General features: G+C 41.7%; 1 protein-coding gene across 2 annotated transcripts in view; it reads right to left on the minus strand.

The window, feature by feature from the left end:
* The window catches only part of GLRA2 (glycine receptor alpha 2), a 177,933-nt gene that overhangs the window by 32,933 nt on the left and 122,336 nt on the right, over window positions 1-22,664 (minus strand). For both annotated transcript variants that reach the window (XM_021682428.1, XM_021682425.1), the window contains exon 8: window positions 4,558-4,707. In XM_021682428.1, coding sequence (XP_021538103.1) covers window positions 4,558-4,707 — 150 coding nt within the window. The remainder of the gene's footprint in view (window positions 1-4,557; window positions 4,708-22,664) is intronic.

Here is a 22,664-nt window from a genome sequence, read left to right on the forward strand (position 1 = left end):
CCTTAGGAGTTGATGACCTTAGGAACTCTTTCATTATCAGCTCAATACCCATGAATGCCATCTTTCATGGAGGGTCTTCAATAACCAAATGGATAACTGGCCCCATCCTTGGCCTTTCAATTCCTGGACTGCCTTGCTGTCAATTTTTCCTCTGCTGGACCTTAGCCAAATATTTATGTTCATACCCTTATCCTTGTCTTTACTTCCTGTGAAATCTTGACTTTTGAACTTTTCTTTCCCCTGCTCACCACTGCTTTGTGTCCTTCCAGCACAGTTATTTTATTTTATTTTTTTTTTTAAAGATTTTATTTATTTATTTGAGACAGAGAGAATGAGATACAGAGAGCATGAGGGAGGAGGGTCAGAGGGAGAAGCAGACTCCCTGCCGAGCAGGGAGCCCGATGCGGGACTCGATCCCGGGACTCCAGGATCATGACCTGAGCCGAAGGCAGTCGCTTAACCAACTGAGCCACCCAGGCGCCCCCAGCACAGTTATTTTAATATTCTTATTTCAGCATTTCATTGACCTCAGTGAAATGGCCGATCCATGAGTAGCCAGTGTCTCCTTCATGTTCTCACTTTACCTACTTTAGAGTCCCTGGTTCATCACTACTGGTCCCTTGCAAGCACCCTTAACTCCCCTGCTCTCCCTCCCACTTTCCCTTCCTCTCCTCCAACTCCTCCATTGTCCTTTTTAAAGCTACAGTGTTTTATTAGTTTTAAGTGTACAATATAGTAATTCAATTCCATATATCACCTGGTGCTCATCATGACAAGTGTATTCCTTAATCCCCATCACCTATTTCACCCATCCCCCCACCCACCTCCCCTCTGGAAACCATCAGTTTGTTCTCTGTAATTGAGTCTGTTTCCTGCTTGGTCTATCTCTGTTTTTCCTTTGCTTGTTTGTTGTTTCTTAAATTTCTTATATGAGTGAAATCATATGGTATTTGTCTTTCTCTGACTTATTTCACTTAGCATAATACTCTGTAGCTCCAGCCATGTTGTTGCAAGTGGCAAGATTTCGTTATTTTTTATGGATGAATAATATTCCATTATACACACACACACACATACATACATACATACATACATACTACCTTTTTTTAATCCATTCATCAATAATGGACACTTGGGCTGCTTCCATATCTTGGCTATTGTAAATCATGCTGCTATAAACATCAGGGTGCATGTATCCCTTTGAATTAGTGTTTTTGTATTCTTTGGGTAAATACCCAGCAGTGCAATTGCTGGACAGTAGGGTAGTTCTATCTTTAACTTTTTGGGGAACCTCCATACTGTTTTTCACAGTGGCTGTACCCGTTTACAGTCCCACCAACAGTGCTCAAGTGTTCCTTTTTCTCCACATCCTTGCCAACACCTGTTTGTTTCTTGTGTTGCTGAATACCTGTTCTTTTCAAACTATTCCAAAAAATTGAAAGGGAAGGAAAGTTTCCAAATTCATTCTATGAGCCCAGTATTACCTGGATACCAAAACCAGATAATGACACCACTAAAAAAAGAGAACTATAGGCCAATATCCCTGATGAACATAGATGTAAAAATCTTCAACAAAATACTAGCAAACCGAATTCAACAATACATTAAAAAAATCATCCACCATGATCAAGTGGGATTTAATTTTGGGTTGCAAGAGTGGTTCAATATTTGCAAATCAATCAATGTTATACATCAATAAGAGAAAGGATAAGAACCATATGATCATTTCAATAGATGGAGAAAAAGCATTTGACAAGGCACAACATCCATTCATGATAAAAACCCCCAACAAAGTATGTTTAGAGGGAACATACCTCAACCTAATATAGGCCATCTATGAAAACCCACAGCTGACATCATCCTCAATGTGGAAAAACTAAGAGCTTTTCCCCTAAGGTCAGGAACAAGACAAGGATGTCCACTCTCACCACTTTTATTCAGCACAGTACTAGACATCCTAGCCACAGCAATCAGACAACAAAAAGAAAGAAAAGGCATCCAAATCGGTAAGGAAGAAGTAAAAAGCAAAACCATCACTATTTGCAGATGACATGATACTATATATAGAAAACCCGAAAGACTCCACGAAAAAAATTGCTAGAAGTGATCAACGAATTCAGTAAAGTCACAGGATACAAAATCCACATACAGAAATCTGTTGCATTTCTTTTTTTTTTTAAAGATTTTATTTATTTATTTGAGAGAGATAGAATGAGAGGGAACACATGAGAGGGGATAGGGTCAGAGGGCAAAGCAGACTCCCTGCTGAGCAGGGAGCCCCATGCGGGACTCGATCCAGGGACTCCAGGATCATGACCTGAGCCGAAGGCAGTCGCTTAACCAACTGAGCCACCCAGGCGCCCAATCTGTTGCATTTCTATACACCAATAATGAAGCAGCAGAAAGTGAAATTAAGTAATCCCATTTACAACTGCACCAAAAATAATAAGATACCTAGGAATAAACCTAACCAAAGAGGTGGGAGATCTGTACTCTGAAAACCATAAAACACTGATGAAAGAAATTGAAGATAACACAAAGAAATAGAAAGATATTCCATGCTCATGGGTTGGAAGATTTCTACAATAGCCTCCTAACTTACCTGCTGCTGCTACGCTTGACCCCATGGACCATCCACTTGATATCCTGGTATTTGCTATGTTGAAACTAATTTGTGGATTCCAGTCAGTTGGAATGAAATCCATTCCTTTATACTGGCCTGCAAAGTCCTGTATGAATCTGAAATCACCTATTCCTCCAACCTCATCTTCTTTTCTCCTGCCTGCTCTAGTATTGCCCAGGTTTCTGCAGACTTATAATATGACTCAGTTGGGACTCTTGTGAAAGGTACTAATTCTCAGTGACCTCCCCTTGCAGACTCTGATTCATAGGTTTAGGAATCTGTACAAGAAACTACTTTTAACAAGCGCTCCATGTGACTCTTATGATAAGATACAGATACAGCCTAAGAATCTTCCACATAGCATTCCAAGGAAGTCCTACCAATTATTCAGAATTGGGAAGCAAAATGAAACTCATTTTCCATTTCTGGTCTAGGAGAGTATGCAGTCAGTGGCCATCTACTATGCTAAGCGAGGGAATTCTGGGAATACAGTTTATGTGCTGGAATAACCTCACATTCCCGTAATTTCCTGGGTGGCACAGGTGCCATTTGTGCAGATTCCTGTGGATGAGGATGAAGAAATCGTTATCATCAACAAGGAGGCAAGGAGGAGAAAGTTGAGAAAGGCTTGATACTCAACAGTGTACAGAGAAGAGAATGTGTGTGTTTCCCTAGGCTATGATAGGACAAAATGTTCCTAAGAGGAAGAGAAGAGAAACAGGGCAACCAGCCAGATACCAGTCCAGAGTATGTGCAGGAAACATTTTGGTAGATGAGGTCAGGACTCTGTGAGCTCATATGCATACGAGCTCTTCAACGTAACCAACATCTAAATCACAAGAAATGTTTAGCTTTGCATCTAGGTATTTAGAAGCATTAAGATTGACAGTGAAACATTTTTGGCTTTCTTCCAACAGAGTAGTATATAACTATGGCTTTAATAGCAAGTTTAATTTCTTAAATTTTAGGGGAGCAGATTTTGAAAAGTGTCTGTCATTTCCTATATGTAAAATTTTAACTTCAGTCCTCCATATCAAAGGGCATGTTTCTCTTCCAGAATTGAAACTGAAAACAAGGGCAAGCCTCCTGGTGTCCCATATGAAATTGGATCATAAGCCAGAGTAGTGCTTTTCCAACATGTACACATGCTGCAATTCCCTGGGGGGAGCTTCAGAAATCCTGACTACTGTGCCCCATCCCAAAGATGGGATTTAATTGCTGTGGGGTGTGGCCAAGGTTTGGGATTTTGAAAGATCTGCAGGCTATTCTAAGGGGCAAGCAAGTTTAGGAACCATGGAGCTATTGATTTTGAGCATCTGTTTGAAACCTCAAACCTCTGGATGGTGTAGAATTTGGGTTTATGCATTAAAGTTTAAGTTGAGACAATGAGATCAGTTTGATTGGATTTATCAAGTTGTGACCAACCTGGGTAAGGACCTTATTTACATAAAATCAGAGCAATTGATGAGAAAGTCAGTCGAGGTAGCTATGTACACAAAGTCACATACACACAAATTATTAATGTTCAAAACAACAGGATTTTAAAGCAATTTTGTCAAATTGAGTATAGATCTCCAATTAGAGTTGCCCGATAAAACACAGGGCTCCCAGTTAAATCTTAATTTCAGATCAACAAATAATTCATTAATATAAGTATCTCCCATGCAGTACTTGGGACATCTTTATACCAAAGCTGTTTGTTGATTTAAACTTCAAGTTTAGCTGCATGCCTTGTGCTTTTATTTGCTAAATGTGACAACCCTGCCCCAATTTTAAAGGACTGACCTGAGCACTAATTCAGTCTAGTAGGACACCTCAGGACCAAAATTAACCTTAGCCTCTTGCTCATTATGTATTCTATTTTCTGAATTGCACTGCCTGGGTAACTACCTCAAGCTCTACCCGACTTTGTCTGCGCTGAGGGTCAACTGTACCTTATTCTGTCTCTTCTGTCTTCTCCGGAGCCGCAGGAGCTCCTTGTGTTGTCTGGAGACAAAGTTCACAGCCGCGTACTCCAGTAAGGCAGCAAACACAAACAGAAGGCACACCGCCATCCAGATGTCAATCGCTTTCACGTAGGAAACCTGAAAGAGAGAGAGAGAGAGAATGGAGGGGGGCACTGGGAAAACTCGTGGAGAAATCGGGCTCCTCATGTTGTGAGAAGCAGAACACCTCATTTTCCTTCATCAAGGATTTTCTCTCCTTTCCTTAAGAGAGAACTTAAGCATTTTCCTTTCTACTTTGCAGACTCGGGCTGAGCAGTGAAAATGACATGCCCTTTGCCCCAGGCCTTTTGTTCCGACTCTCTCAGTATAAGCCCATCTACTCAAGTAGCCTCATCCCTGAGACCAGCTCCAAAGATGACTACAAGAATTTCCTTAATGGAAAAAAAAAAAGAAAAAACAAAATTTTGAAGCTGCTTATTTCCTTCCATTTTTTCTTAATATTTAAAAACTAGTATAATTAAGATCATTCCAAAACCTGGATGAGAAAGAAGCTATGTGTTGGCTTTGGACCCTTCAAAAACCCATTTGTAATTTCCATCAATCTATTGATCCTGACAATGAAAACACATTTCTAATGGTTTTAAACTATCACAATTCAAAAATATTCAACCCAGGTAAAACATCAGGGCTCTGGTCTTGGGAAGGGATCTGGTTAACAAGGAAATTTTATAACATTTCAATGATTGGCTGAGTGTTCAGTATCCCTTAAAATTTGAGAAATCAGATTCTGAAAGCAAATAGTTTTTACTTGCAATGGAAAGTGCCCCTCACCTCACCTCATTCCCACTTATTTTTTAAAAATAACTAGGTGGTGTTGTAACCTACTGGACCCCAGACTACAAAGGATACTTATCAAACTGCTAGCTGAATGTGTACCATCTAACTCTAAATTTTATTAAAAAGATTATTTATTTGAGAGAGAGAGCGAGGGAGAGCACAAGAGCAATGGAGGGGCAGAGGGACAGGGAGAAAAGCAGACTTCCTGCTGAGAGGGAGCCCGCAGTGCTCGATCTCAGGACCCTGAAATCATGACCTGAGCCAAAATCAAGAGTCAGACACTCAACCGACTGAGCCACCCAGGCACCCCACTGTAACTTTTTTTTAAAGACTTATTTATGTGAGAGAGAGCAAGCGCGAGAGCATGCGTTGGGGGGGGGGGGCAGAGGGAGAGGGAGAGAGAGAATCTCTAGTACACTCTCCCCTGAGCGTGGAGTCCGACGTGGGGCTCAATCCCATGACCCTGAGATCACGACCTGAGCCAAAATCAAGAGTCTGGTGCTTAGCCAACTGAGCCACCCAGGTGCCCCTAGCTCTAACTTTTAAATAGGGTTTCCAATTATTTTGATATCAGACCCTGAGTGTTTACCAGCCAGTACTATAAGCATTTTACCTGCATTTTCTAACCATCACAACAACTGTATTACCCCCATTTTCTGATGAGGAAACTGGAGAAGGGTTAAATTATTACTCAAGGTCACAGAGCTAGTTAAATGACAGAGCTAAGATTGGAATTGGATACCAGTCTGACTGGTGGATTTCCACACGCACAAACACACTACTAGGATTATACCGTTTGTCTCTTACATTTCTCTTTGATCTTTAGAGGGAGCATTTCTTACATCATTTAACTTCCTTCTAAATCATGCTTGCATAATGGTCCAGACCATGATGAATCATTTTGTATTACAGGGCATCTGGGTGATTTGAAGTTCTATTGTTCGCCACTATAAACTTTGGGGCTATGAACATTCTTCCCCTAAAATATTTGGCTGTATCTCTGATTATTTGTCAGATCAGTTTTTAGAGTGGGATTATGGGAATAAATGATAGGAAAACCAGCTTCTGACTGAGAAAGTTAATAGCAACACAGCAGATGAAAAAGCAGAGGCTCTAGAGTAAGATGCCCCAAGCAGAAAAGAGCACCCTGTTCTAACTCTATCATTTTGCCAAATTGTTAAACCTCTTTCTGCCTCCCATCCTTGTCTGTATAATAGGGACAATAATACCTATCTCAGAGTTACGTGGTGAAGATCACTTAATATATGCAAAGTGCTTAGAATAGTGTCTGGCACAGAATAAGTGCTATATAAATGTTTGCAATTATTCGTCTACATAAGGGTGTGATTTTGTTAATGGAGAAATTTTGGAAGAGAGAGAAAGATCAAGGAAAATAAAAAAAAAAATCACCCATGATCCTAATATATTCCAATTCTTATTTTTAAGGTTACCACCCGCTTTACACTGTTCGTCTCGGTCAACCTGATCTACTGGTCAGTCCCACATATGTTGTGACAAAGTGGTCCAGCACTTTGTCATCTCCAGCACTTTGAATAGATCACCCTTCCTACCTGGGATGCTTATTCTCATTCTTTCTGATTCACAGACTCCTCAGAATCCTTCAAGACTTGACTCAGATGTCGGCTCACCTGGGAAGCTTCCCCAACCTTCCAGCTTTCTGCCTTCTGGGTTAGGAGCCACTTTTCTTTGCTCTCTCATCATTCTCTATTGAACTTGTCCATTCTTACTCCATGAACTTCCCTGATCCCACCACTAGACCATAAGCAGTTTTTTTTTTGGACAGGCTCTGGGTATTATTAATCTCTGTATCACCAGCACAGGACCTAGGAAATAGTGAGTAAGCATTAGATATGTGGGATGGATGGATGGATAAATCAGTGATTGAATGACAGAAGGAATGATGGAAATATCAGGCCATCTTTCCATCTTTGTATTAAATTTCAACAATTCTACGCTATGTAACATTACCCACAGTTGCATGTATTTGATATTTCTAGGAGTGGACTGTTAGTGGATTTTAATTCTCCTGGCACACTTAGCCTGCCTGGAATGTTTCTTCCCTTAATAAGCAATCATTTGTCTTGTGTTTGCTCTTCTGGAGCAATCCTGTTCCACTGTAATTTGTCTTATAGTTGCTCTTCTGGAGCAATCCTGTTCTCCTGTAATAATAGAACATTACCAATCACAGCATTCCCAGTTATATATTATTCAGAAGGCCCGTAAATGTTTTAAGACCCAATAATGAGAGGAATTTGTCAGTGCCTGAGATATGTCCATACCACAAGCTAAGTCCCCTTCCTGGTGTTTATAGCATTTAGTAATTTGTAAACCTTTCCCCCATCTTGTTCTGGTCATCAGCAGGCCAAGCACGTATTTGGCTTCTTTTATAGCTGCTCATGAATGAGTCCTTTCAGTCTCTTAATCATTTTGGTTGGTCTCTGAGTTTCCTCCAAATCATGAACATCTTTCCAGCACTGAAGTGCTGGCATTAAATGCATTATTCACACGGATTTAGAGGGTGTTGTGAGACATCTATTACATGTGATGTGATGTCCCTTGGTGCTAGTCTCTGAGGATTGAAATGCCTTTTTGTTGCTTTTACCCAGCTCTGATGTCAGATTCTCTCTCTTTGGCTGCTAATCCCTAGATGTTGTTAGCTCACATCTTCCCCTGTCACATTCTTTGTATGATTCTTGGGCTTACATGATTGCTTCCTGAACTACTTTACTACAGTCTTGCAAAAAATAGATTTCAAAGGTAATTAAGCTCTCAAAATGCTATTATGACTCACTGAGTTGGTATCTTTCCAGGCATATTTAATTCAGGAAAATAAACATTGAGGGCCTACTGTGTGGAAGGCACTATACTAGGTGCTGGTGGGAGGTGGGGCAAAAGATACAAGGATAACTAAGATGCACATTGATACTTCCCAGATTATACTTCAGAGGACCCCATTCACACTGTGCTCCAGAAAGTGTCATTCCCATACATCACAGAGAAGCAAATTAGGGCTTATGGATCAAATCTGGCCCACCACATGTTTTAGAAATAAAGTTTTATTGGGACACAGCCATACTCATTCATTTACATATTATCTATGGCTGCTTTTACACTAAAATGGCACAGTTGAGTAGTTGTGACAGAGCCCATATGGCCTGCAAAAACCTCAAATACTTACTATGAGGTCCTTTACAGAAAACATCTGCTATCCCCTGACCTAGACTGTAGCGTTGTCTGGTTTGTCCTGGGGTTATACATCACAGTAGCACTGCTTGGTGCTTGAGAAATTCCTGGTCTACTGAGGGACACAGTCAAGTGAACATATAACTGATACACAGTAGATGGTCCCCTGTGTCAAGGTAGAAGAAAGACCAAAAGGCTGTTGGAATATGGGGAGGTTGATGTTGACAGGGAAGATCAGAAAAGTCTTCATTCTTCAGTGATGTGACATTTGACTTAGGGTTTGTGGAAAGCTGGGACTTTGGTGGGTGGAAACAGCTATAGAAGCAAAGCCATGAAGATGGGAGAGTAGGTGGGCTTAGGGATCGCGAACAGCCTCATACCAGGATATGCTAGGTACCTGGGAAGTGCATGGTGGGGTGTGAACAGATAGGCTGGGCCAGCACATCGAAGGCCAGGCCAAGGGGTTTGGGTGTCGGACTGCTCTTAAAAATAAGCTAATGTGGTTTTGAGGTGGGTATAGATGTGTAAGTCCTTTTCTAATTATCCTGGTGTTTTTTTGTCTTCAAAAGCCAGGGTCTTAGCAAAAGCAGACATTTTCCCTCCTTACCAAAATTTGCCTTCCTTCCTCTTGCCACTTTCAACTCTACACAAGGCCTGTTTTCTTCCAAGCATTCTAACATCTCTGAATCCTTTGCTGGATCTTCTTCTATTTGTAATTTGTGTTCCTTGAGCTCTACCTCTTTGATTTTTCCTTCTGTCTTCATGTCCTCAATGAATTCATCCACTCCTATAGTTTTCTTCTTGTTCGTGTGTGTGTGTGTGTGTGTGTGTGTGTCCATGTCTGTGTCCGTCCTATAGCAGAGATTGGCCAAGTTCTCATGAATCCCACTTCCTTTTCCTGGAACACCAGTAAGATAGATTTGCCACTTTAGTTGGATCCCCTATGCAATGTGGGCAGAAGTGCTATATGCCACTTCAGGACCTCTAAAATCTCCCATGAAATCCTTATGATTCAACCCTTCTGCAACCACCTTGGATGTCACTCATTTCAGATGGCAGTGCCCAGAGACGGAAGAAGCCTAGGTCCCTAGAAGACCCAGGGCCACCCACTCTACAATGGAGTATAATTTGAATGAGAAATAAACTTTCATTATATTAGGCCACAGAGATTTCAGAATTTTGTGTTTTCAACACTTGCAAATCCATCATTCAGTACTGACTTCTCTCCTCTCATTCCTGTGCTAATTCTAAAATGCCTGCAGTTACTATTTGCAAAATCAAACTCATTAAATGCCCCTCCTTCCCTATCATTTGATTTTAATCTTTCTTTCCACTAGCAAATGTAGTTTCACCATTGGTTCTTTACTCACCTTTATCTCTATTACTCAATCTGTTGTGAAAACTCAACATTTCTTTTTCTATTTTTTTAAAAGATTTTATTTATTTGAGAGACAGTGAAAGCGAGAGATCACAGAGCTCTGGAGAGGGAGAAGCAGACTCGCCGCTGAGTGGAGAGCCTGATGTGGGGCTCGATCCCAGGACCCTGGGATCATGACCTGAGCCAGAGGCAGTCGCTTAACCAACTGAGCCACCCAGGTGCCCCAAAACTCAACATTTCTTTCAGCAGAGCACCCTTGGGTTTACTCTTTTCTCTCCATTTTAAAGATGTCACTACAACCCTGGCCATCTGTACTTAAACCTGGTTATTATGACTTCCTGACCGAGCCCCCTGCTCCCTGTATTCAGTTCTTCTCCAAGGCACTTTATCCTTTTGCTTCTGTGAGATTAAATTTAAAATGCCAATTACATTTTGCAACACATCTGCTTAAGAACTGCCAAGGCTGGGGCACCTGGGTGGCTCAGTCGTTAAGCATCTGCCTTCAGCTCGGGTCATGATCCCAGGGTCCTGGGATCGAGCCCCGCATCGGTCTCCCTGCTCCTTGGGAAGCTTGCTTCTCCCTCTGCCGAGGCTGCCTATTATAGGCTCTAGTATCCAAGATCTTTCACCACATGTATCCACCCTAGTTAATCAATCTTATTCCACTCTTTCCTAACATGAACCTTGTACTTTGTTTAAGCAATTCTGTTCATCCCTGAGGGGGCCAAGTCCATTCCTACTGAGAACCCCAGTGGTTCATAAATGGGTGTGATTTTGCACCCCAGGGGGCATGTGGCAATGTTTGTGTCACACACACACAGAATGGGTTTTCACAACCAGGGGGAGGTGCTACTGGTGTCTGGGATGTTGAGGTCAGGAATGCTGCTAACTATCCTATAATGCACAGAACAACCCTCACAATGAAGAATTATCCAACCCAAAATGTCAATAATTCTGAGGTTGATAAACTCTGAGATGGAGAAAGCAAAAACTCCCCAAGCCCAGGCATCTATATCTAGTCCAGTGGGTCTCCACTGGGGACGATGTTCTGAGAAGACATTTGGCAATTCCTGAAGATGTTTTTGGTTGTCCCAACTGGAGAGTGGGGTTTTGCCACTGGCTTCTAGTGGTTAGAGGCCAGGGATACTGCTATAAATGCCCAACAATGCATAACACCCTCCCCATGACCTAGAATTCCCCAGCTCCAAATGTTAATAGTGTTAAGGTTGAGAAAACTTGGCCTATATATTTCTGCCAGCATAGAAACTCTTCCTGCCTTTCCTCTACCTGTTTATTTCCAGAGAATTCCTCAAGGAGTAGCTCAAACTCCATCTCCAGAGTGATGCTTTCTCTGCCCATTCTAGTCCATGGTGGTCTTGCCCATCCTTAGGATTTGTATTACACTTAAAGTTAGGATCATACAGTTTAGTCTTTGCTTCATGTATGCAGGTTTTATCCACCCAACTAAAGTATATGATACTGGAGGATAAAGACCCAGTGATGTCTTTTGTATCTATGCCAGCAAGGACAAGTCTTTGAGCATACCATAAGTGCACCATAGTTTCTGTTGATTGGCAAGTTATCCAAGCCATATATAATTTCAGATTCCTTTCACAATCAATGCTTTATATGAAGGATCAGCTACCAAAACAAAAATGAGGACAACAAAAACTAAAAGGAAAAAATTCGCTTTGGTCTTTATAGATGATGATATCCAGATTACTCTTTATTTGCATTAAGGGAAAGAAGCATACTTATTATTTCCATGACTTCACAATTTATGTAGTTTGCAAACCTATCTGGTGAAAAAGTAGAGCCAGCCAAATGGATTAGATTTGTGTGGCACTAAATAAATGTTGATCTGGTATTCAAACACATCATTTAGATGGTGGAGTTTAGCTCATTGCTCAATTGTTTTGGCATCATGTTGACATTTCTTAAAGATATTTTGCATCACTTCTTTTCAAGACTGTTTTGGCATTTTTTTGAAAACTTAGGCAAGTTTTCTTGAGTTACATTTTTTATTAATAATCTACTCAGATCCATTTCAAAAGGGAAAATCAAGCCATGAATTTATTTAATGTAGTTCCATAATTTGTTTTGTTTGTATTAAAAAACTACACCATATTCCATGTCATGAAGCTGGTTGTTTACGGGGTTGGGCCATTTTCTACCCAGGGTTTATCCTCTGCACAGAAGAGTGAATCATCATTGTAGGAGGTTTGCCTGAATGTCCTTACAGCTTGGACGCCATCTCCATCCTTCATGGGCAGGTCACTCGCCTGTGACAATTTGTCAACAAAAATATATCCACCTTCTCAGCTTCTGGGCTGACCTCAGAGAGCTGTGACATTCCTCCGGCCGACAAGCAAGGAGGGTTAGTTATGAACACATACAGAGAGAAGTTCTCTACAGTAGAGAAAAATCACAAATGACTATGATCAACCAAGTAGTTTTTTTTTTTTTTTTTTTAAAGCAGCCTCCATGCCCAGTGTGGAGCCCAACTTAGGGCTTAACTCACCCTGAGATCAAGACCTGAGCTGAGATCAAGAGTCAGACGCTTAACCCACTGAGCCTATTTTTTAATGGAAAAAAGACAAAATGGATTCATAGGGCAATCTCAAAATACTAAGATATTTTTCTTTCTTTAAGTGGAATGGTCTCTCACACCCACCTGCCTGAGTCAATGTTTATTCTCAAACTATACATACAAACCATTGCTAAACCAGAATAGAAGCTTTTCTGCTATGTACAGTACAATTGCTTCTTACCTAATTTAGAAGGCACATTTTTAATTAACCCTTGTTAATGCAGCTGTTGAAATGTAGGGTACCTGTTGGTCACAGTAGCCTGACTTGCGCTTTCATTACGTGAAACAGAAGTCTTTAGTAACTCCAATGAACTTGTCTTTCATTCAGTGCCATGAAATACACCACCACTCTCTCCATCCCCATTTTATGGGGGAAAAATAATTTTATCAAATGCACATCTAAATCTTATACAGCTGTCATCAACAATAGAGGAAATGAGAATTCTGGTTTTGATTTTCTGTTTCAACTCTTACCTACATTCAGTCACTGTAAAAATGTCATCAGAAAAAAATATAGATAGTTGAATTAATCCTAGTGCCAAAGATTCATGGCGTTGTACAATTTTATCCTTATAATTTCACTGCCAAGTTGCCATTTTTATTGCCTAATTAAAGAGCTCACATCTGCTGTTTAATGCCAGGAAAATCAGATTTCCTTGGCAGAGAGGGATGGAGGCAGCACCAAGTACCCTGCCCCATTTTCTCTCTCTGTCTTGCGCTCTTGCTGGGTTCTGGGTAGAATATTGAGTAAACACTCTCGTGAAAGTGCTGTTTGCAGAAACAGCCATTGGGTGGCAGTGCCTCCAAGCCTGGTATCTGCAGGAGGCAACTAGAAAAAATGGTACTCCTAAAATCACAAAACTTTCATAAGGACGAACCTGAACAACCTTCAGGGACCAATTCGTTTGTTGGGTGGCACACAGGCCTAGATAGCTGATTATTTCCAAAGATGAATAAGTTTCTCTCTATTATGGTGGTCAGCAAACTGTTCAAAGTAGCTTGCCAAAACCTACTACCTACGTGAGTTTTTATGGGTGGAGAGGTTAAAAGAAGGGTAGAACTGCCAGCCCCAGAATATACAAGGACTATTAGGTGGTATCCACTTTTAGAGGCACCAGAGGGACACCCTGTGGCAAGGCACCCCTAAGTCTCTCAGCCTTCTGAAAATGTAGGCATCTGGGGAGGATGCCAGTGCTGAGTAGGTGTAGGCTTTTCATCGTCCCACAGCAATCATGATGGTGGACTCCTGATTCATGCCCACGTCTGAGACGATCAGTAGGTAAGAGAGGTGAGGAATGGGTGATTCTGGACTATAAAATGGTGGCAGTCTGAGAAACCCAGTTCAACCCACAATTATAGAGAAGCCATTTCCTCAAGAACACCTAGAATCCTTTCATGACTTCGGGGTACAAGAGACTTCTCCCCATGCTGACCTTCCCCACAATGTACCTGAATCCTCTGAGCACTGGGGTGCTACATCCTGGGGATAAGGAAAAGTATTCTTTTGGTAGAAGGACAAAGACTATTTCACAGCTGAGGACATAGTGTGAGATGATAATTGAATGGCAGAGTGCGTGGTAGCTGAGAAGTTTACCATCCAAATCCTGGCTTCTGTCCTGGTTTAACATCAGCTTTGTACTTGCATGTGAGCTCATGTGGAGGCAGCAGGCCATTGAGGATGTCTCCATGATAGAATCTTGACAGAAACCTTCCCTTCTTGGCTTGACACTCTGAGCACTCCTGCCTGGTGCATGCTAATCTAAAGCTCCTGAAGCTATTCAGCTGCCTACTGTTTCATACCATTCAAAGTAAAACTGAAATGGAAAAAATCTCAGGCCCCCATCAAGTTCCAGGTTACATGTGTGGAGGAGAAAACAAGAAAAGGAGCTACAGGTCCATCAGGGGTTGAGAATTAACTGATACAAAAGCCACTGGCTGGGCTGGTAATTTCACTTTTTGCTACTGTAAATTACCAAAGAGCTGGCCTCTACTGTATCTATTTCCTGTAGCCTAGCACCATTTTTTTTTAAGATTTTATTTATTTATTTTGACAGAGAGAGAGACAGCGAGAGAGGAAACACAAGCAGGGCGAGTGGGAGAGGGAGAAGCAGACTTCCCGCTGAGCAGAGAGCCTGACGTGGGGCTTGATCCCAGGACCCTGGGATCATGACCTGAACCGAAGGCAGTCCTTAACGACTGAGCTGCCCAGGAGCCCTAGTAGCCTAGCAGCATTTTGATGCAAGTCAGCTCTATGACTCTCTCCTCACCAAAAAAACCAGAAGCACAAATCACCAGCTAATAATTAGATACTTATTTGCAATAGATACTAGCCTGCAGGAGTCTGCCAGTAATTAAAAAAGAAAAGAAAAGAAGCCTCTTGAATAAAATGACAAAAATAGATGGGTAAGCTCTTTGAAGAAATAAAAAAATAAAGTCCCCACCATCAGGAAGCATTATTATTATATTTCAATATGGAAATGTACAGATGAGTAAAAACAACAAATTGTAAATGTGAAAAGATTTTGGTAGAACTCATTGAGCACACCAGTTTCTAATATATCAGTTGTATATATCTGCTTCAGAGAGTTACGATCAATCTCAGTCCCTTGGTGGCAATCAATCCTGTAGGATTATAGAAACTAAGAGGAGGTAACAGAGCTGCAATGGAGAGAGCAATGAGAAGATGCCAAGGATGTGGGTTTTGGCTTTGCCACTGGCTGGCTTTGCAAACTGGATCACATCACTTCACCTTTCTGGGCCTCGGGTTCCTTCTAGAAATAGAAAAGGCTTGGACGATCATCTTTAAGGCTTCTGCTATTCTATGATTCTGGGGCTCAGGGGAAAGAGAGAGTGATGAGAAGAAACCAAGTCAATAGCGGGATGGAGTCCCAGTCTCAAGGTAGCCTTCTGACCCTCTGCTCTGCTTTCTTACCACCTTCAGTGTCACCCATCCAATAATGCATATTCATTGAGCTCTTCTGCGTGCCAGGCAGAACTTGCCTAAGATGGTGACTTCCTTGCTTAGAAACAAATTGCGCTGATGGAAAATATTTACACATGTAAGACCGTGTGTGGCAGGTGCTCTAAATTCACCTGCCAATTCAGTGGGAAATTCTCCTGTAAATGGTCAGCAACTTACCTCAAGCCCCTGAACCTCTCCGCTTTTCTGCCTAAGAGATTTTCCCGGTGCTTTAATAACTTTTTTCTACTTGTATGCAAGGAAGCCTAGAACACTCCTAGGGGCAGCTCTCAACCATGGAGGAATGGGATTTGAGTTGGGTAGATAAAGACCTCAGATTTCCCATTATTGGTGGGACAAGTCCAGTGAAAATTCTGTATGGTTTTTTCGAGGATCCCCAGCAGGACTGAGCTTTAGTTGTCCTCCATGATAACCAACTCAGTAATACACTTTATTGGCTTTTTCCTTTCCTTGTTTACACTCCCCACTCTCACATTTGTCCTTCCTGAGACCACCTCCCAAATGAACTATCTGCATCCAAATACTTGTTATATGGCCCATGGTTTACTGAAACAAATGACCCAAACCTAAAACTAGATCAGGGAAACCTGACACAAATATGATGCCTGCCACATCAGGCACCATTTAAAACCAGGATGGCAAACAAACTAACCACACCTCCTCCTGAAAATTCCTTTCTTATCGACAAAAGCCGTATATCTGGCTGGTTTGCACAACATCAATAGGAATGGAGTGTCAATATGGTTCAAAAACCAATCTGGAGAAGTATCAAATCAATTTGGGATCTATTACCCATATAATTTAACACTCATCACTTCCCTTTTTGTTCTACACAGCTAGTTTTGAACTGATCAAATTAGAATTGTGTAACTATAACAAAAACTAATACTTCCTATCAATAATATGCAAGAGTTATTCAGCATATACTAACCCTCTTGGGGTCAGGGAAATAATGAGAGCACCTTATTTGCAGAAATATAATCTGTTCCATGCTAGGTATGATGTTTGTTAGGGAGATTGAGTCACAGCTATATTTTGACCTTATAAGGATGTACATGTTGTGAAGGTACAAATTAGTCCTGTTGACAGGGCATCAATTAAAAATGTTAACATCAATTAAAAATGTTAACAACATTACATTAAAAGACCAATGAAGACTTAGTTTTAATAGCAGCCCCCAATGATTCTTGCCTCCTGGTATTATAACCCTCTCCCCTTGACTGTGAACTGGACCTAGCAACTTGCTTCTAACAAATACATTATGGCAAAAGTGATGGGATGTTACTTTCATTATTAGGTTATAAAAGATAGACTTCCATCTTGCTTGTACTTTCTTTCTTGCTGGCATCTCTCTCTGGCTCTTTTCATGTGCTGGCCTTGGTGGACAGGGCTCCTGGCAAGGAACTGAGGGTGGCACTCAGCCAACAGTCAGTGAAGAACTGAGGCCTCTGTCCAACAACCCAGAAGGAACTGAATTCTGCCAGCAACCCCATGAGTTGGCTTGGAAGTGGATCCTTCTCTAGTTGGGCCTTCATGTAAGACTGCAGTCCTAGCTGACACCTTGATTTCAGCCTCCTGAGAGACCCTGAAACAGAGGTCCCAGCTAAATTTTGCCTGGATTCCTGATCCATAGAAAGTAAAGCTTAAAATGTTGTTTAAGCCACTAAATTTGGTGGTGGGGGTGTATGTGGGGGGGGGGGGAGTAATTTGTTATTTAGTGATAGTTAACTAATACATGGTGTCTTCGGGAGAGAGCAAGAGGGAGAAGAGAGAAGGAAAGAGAGATAAGTTGTCTATTTGGGGCCTCACAAAGTCAGAATTTGGTAAGATTTTGTGGCTTAGTTTTGGACTTTTTAAAGAGGAAAGTTTAGTTAAAAACAATAGCCAAGGTATCCAGAAGGATATAATTAGTGTACGAGAATAAGAACCATAACACATTCATTTTTTTTTTTTTTAAAGATTTTATTTATTTATTTGAGAGAGAGAATGAGATAGAGAGAGAGCATAAGAGGGGGGAGGGTCAGAGGGAGAAGCAGACTCCCCGCCGAGCAGGGAGCCCGATGCGGGACTCGATCCAGGGACTCCAGGATCATGACCTGAGCCGAAGGCAGTCGCTCAACCAACTGAGCCACCCAGGCGCCCACACATTCATTTTTAATCTATTCACTCAAGCAGGCTCCCTGCTTAAACATATATAAAATAGCTATTCAAAATCAATTTACCTGTGCTGGAGTCCAGGGGTCACCAACTACTGCCCTCGAGTTAAATCTGTCCTGTTATTTTCCTTTGTAAATAAAGTTTAATTAGAATGCAGCCATACCCATTCATTTACATATTGTGTGTGGCTCTCTATTTACTACTTAAAATGGTAGAGTTGAGTAGTTGCACTAGAGCTCTAACACCTCAGAATGCCTAATTTATTTACTCTCTAGCCCTTTACAGAAAAAAAAATTTTGTTGTGAATTCCTGAACTAATTATATATTGTAATTCAAGTAAATAGTACCCAGGGTAGTCTGAGCTAATAAATTTTCTCTATGGTTTGATCAACATAGAAGGTAAAACTGGATAATTCATACTCAAACATTCCATTGTAAGGGTTGTTTTTTTTTTTTCTGGAATCACTTAAATTCTCATATCAATTTCTTGTTGTTGTTGTGTATACAGATATAGGATCCCAAAATGAATTACATATTTTTAGCAGTCAGTCAACAAATCCTTGTAAATTGTTGAATAGTTGATGGCCATGCACTCTATCCATGCTATGTTGGCATGGTGCTAAAGCCTATTTGCACCAGTGTTTGACTTTGAGGGTCCAAATCAGGCCTTGCCTCTTTCTAGCTATACACTTTGGGCAAGATAACTTAATCACTCTGTGCCTTTGATTTCTCAGCTGAGAAATGGGGACAATAATGGAGCTGATCTCATAGGTTTGCTGTAACAACTGAGATATACATGAACTAACAAGGGGGTAGTGCTTACAACTGGGCCTGGTACTTTGTAAGTGCTCAAACGTGTTAACTCTGATCATCACGGTGGAGCTGACCTCTGGTACTCCCATCCGGCCATTAGAGTCAATGCCTTGAGTACTGCAAATTAGTTAGATTAATTAATAGTTTCATCCAATTTAGGATCTTCATTAAAATTAAATGTGGGAGTCAGTCTCATGTGACTCCTTCCTGGATGGAAGCACTTAAGAGATTTTGGGCAACTGCTGTATCTTGAAGTCAATGCTATCAGTGAATGGCTAATTTTCCTGCCACTATTCTTGTTTTAGAATGACCTTTTGGCCTGAAATGGCTCGGTTTTACCTTTAAATCCCCAACTGTTTATTTTTGGAAAACTGGGCAAAATTATTCTTGTGGAATTTAGATAAACAGAATGCAAACTGTATATTTGCACAAATCCTATTTAGAGATTCATTTGTGCTTCTATAATTCATAATTGAACTTAATCTTTTCCATAAACTTTTGTTGAGCCTTATCCAATATTATGACTCATGGTGGTAATATTGAAGGCATTTATGAGTAATATTATGAGAATACAAAGTTTGTGTAATTTTGCCCAGTTTTCTCTAACATTGTGAAGAATATTATCACCATGAAAAATTAGTATTATATATGTTGTGTAGTATACATTGATCTTTCAAAAATGTTTCGGGGGGGAAAGATGGCAGAGGAGTAGGGGACCCTATTTCAACTGGTCCCCGGAATTGAGCTGGATATCTACCAGACCACTCTGAGCACCCATGAAACCAGCCTGAGATGTAAGAAGATCTGGATCTCTACAAACAGAGTATCGCAGGCGGTTGGTTTTGAGGTACGAAGCGGGGAGCCGTGATCCTGTGGGCAGATATCGGAGGATAAACAGCGGCGGGAGGGTGCCTGGCCGTGGGGATCCTACACCGCCGGTGAGTGACAGCCTCGCGCGCTGCGTTAGGGGGCACAGACTCACATACCAGTAGCATCGGGAACGAACTTCAGGGCAGCCCCTGGGGTGGAAAACCAGACGGGTGGGGTCCCGCACATGCGAACCGCAGCCCTCCCGGACAGAAACTGGAGCCACGGTCGCGTGCACGCGAACTGCAGCCTCTGAGACGGAAACCCTGTGCGCCGGGTCCTGCCGGTGAACTGCAACCCCTGGGGTGGGAACCCCGAGCGGCGGAGTTGCGTGCGCACAAACTGGGAGCGGCTGGCGGTTTTAGAAGCGCGAAGGGCAGAGGGCAGAGACGTGCCCGACCTGGAGGCAGGACTGGGGGCGATGTGGAGGGGCGCACAACCTAGGCCGCTGCAGTTTATAGCAACACGGACAGAAACAGAGATGGTGTGGCCTGGAGAGCTCACTGAAGAACAGACTGTGGTCTCTCTGCTCTGAGGCAGAGGGTTGGAAACGGTCTCTTCTGCTTGGACTCGCAGAAGAGCTGCGGAAAGCCGCCAGAGAAAGCTGCCAGAGAACAAAAGCCCCAAAGACTGATTCCCACTGAGCCCATCCCCTGCCACAGGGGCGCAGGGCAACTCTGCCCGAACAGGGTTGCCTGAGTAACAGCGCGGCAGGCCCCTCCCGCAGAAGACAGGCTGGGAAAACAAGAGGCCGGCAACCCTAAGGTCCCAAGAAAACAGGTGCATCTTGCTTGGGTTCTGGTCAATAATTTCGACTCTATACATTCCCTCAAACACCCATCAACAGAATGACTAGGAGGAGGAGCTCCCAAAACAGAAAAGACTCAGAGATTATGACTTATGCTGCAGATTTACAAATGGATGCAGACATAACCAAGATGTCGGAGATGGAATTCAGGCTAGCAATTGTGAAGACAATGGCTAGAATGGAGAAATCAATTAATGGCAACATAGAGTCTCTAAGGGCAGAAATAAAAGGTGAATTGGCAGAACTTAAAAATGCTATCAATGAGATCCAATCCAATCTAGATAATCTAACAGCTAGGGTAACTGAGACAGAAGAGAGAATAAGCGATCTGGAAGACAGTATAATAGATAAAAAGGGAAAAGAGGAGGCCAGGGAAAAACAACTCAGAATCCATGAAAATAGAATCAGAGAAATAAGTGACACCATGAGGCATTCCAATGTCAGAATAATTGGAATCCCGGAGGGAGTGGAGAGAGAGAGAGGGCTAGAAGATGTATTTGAGCAAATCGTAGCTGAGAACCTCCCTAATCCGGGGAATGAAACAAACATTCGAGTCCTAGAGGCAGAGAGGACCCCTCCTAAGATCAAGGAAAACAGGCCAACACCCCAGCATGCAATAGTAAAACTTGCAAATCTTAGAACCAAGGAAACCATCTTAAGGGCAGTTAGGGGGAAGAGATTCCTTACGTACAGAGGGAGGAACATCAGAAGAACGTCAGACCTATCCACAGAGACCTGGCAAGCCAGAAAGGCCTGTCAAGACATATTCAGGGTACTAAATGAGAAGAACATGCAGCCAAGAATACTTTATCCGGCAAGGCTTTCATTTAGAATGGATGGAGAGATGCAGAGCTTCCACGACCGGCAGAAACTGAAAGAATATGTGACCACTAAGCCGGCCCTGCAAGAAATATTAAGGGGGGTTCTATAAAAGGAGAAAGACCCCAAGAGTGATCTACAACAGAAATTTACAGGGACAATCTATAAAAACAACGTCTTCACAGGCAACATGATGACAATTAATTCATATCTTTCAATAATCACTCTCAACGTGAATGGCCTAAACGCTCCCATAAAACGGCACAGGGTTGCAGATTGGATAAAAAGACAGGACCCATCCATATGCTGTCTACAAGAGACTCATTTTGAACCTAAGGATACATCCAGACTGAAAGTGAAGGGATGGAGATCCATCTTCCATGCCAGCGGACCTCAAAAGAAAGCTGGGGTAGCAATTCTTATATCAGACAAATTAGATTTTAAACTAAAGTCTGTAATAAGAGACACAGAAGGACACTATATCATTCTTAACGGGTCTATCCAACAAGAAGATCTAACAATTGTAAATATCTACACCCCCAACATGGGAGCAGCCATCTACATAAGCCAACTGTTAACCAAAATAAAGAGTCATATTGATAACAATACGTTAATTGTAGGAGACCTCAATACTCCACTCTCAGCAATGGACAGATCATCTAAGCAGAAAATCAACAGGGAAACAAGAGCTTTGAATGATACATTGGACCAGATGGACCTCATAGATATTTACAGAACATTCCACCCTAAAACAACAGAATACTCATTCTTCTCGAGTGCACATGGAACTTTCTCCAGAATAGACCATATACTGGGTCACAAATCAGGTCTCAACTGATACCAAAAGATTGAGATTATTCCCTGCATAGTCTCAGACCACAATGCTCTAAAACTGGAACTCAATCACAAGAAAAAAATTGGCAGAAATTCAAACACTTGGAAGCTAAAGACCACTCTGCTCAAGAATGTTTGGCTCAACCAAGAAATCAAAGAAGAACTTAAACAATTCATGGAAATCAATGAGAACAAAAACACATCAGTCCAAAACCTATGGGATACTGCAAAGGCGGTCCTAAGGGGGAAATACAGAGCCATCCAAGCCTCACTCAAAAAAATACAAAAATCCCGAATTCACCAACTAACTCTACACCTTAAAGAACTAGAGAAAAAGCAACAAACGACGCCTAAGCCATGCAGTAGAAGAGAAATAATTAAAATTAGAGCAGAAATCAATGAATTAGAAACCAGAAACACAGTAGATCAGATCAACGAAACTAGAAGTTGGTTCTTTGAAAGAATTAATAAGATTGATAAACTACTGGCCAGACTTCTCCAAAAGAAAAGAGAAAGGACCCAAATTAATAAAATTATGAATGAAAGGGGAGAGATCACCACTAACACCAAGGAAATAGAAACAATTATTAGAAATTATAATCAACAACTATATGCCAATAAACTGAGCAATCTGGATGAAATGGAGGCCTTCCTGGAAACCTATAAGCTGCCAAGACTGAAACAGGAAGAAATTGACAACCTGAATAGGCCAATAACCAGTAACGAGATTGAAGCAGTGATCCAAAACCTCCCAAAAAACAAGAGTCCAGGGCCTGATGGAATCCCTGGGGAATTCTACCAAACATTC

This window comes from Neomonachus schauinslandi, chromosome X (assembly GCF_002201575.2).
Source record: "Neomonachus schauinslandi chromosome X, ASM220157v2, whole genome shotgun sequence".
NCBI lineage: Eukaryota > Metazoa > Chordata > Mammalia > Carnivora > Phocidae > Neomonachus > Neomonachus schauinslandi.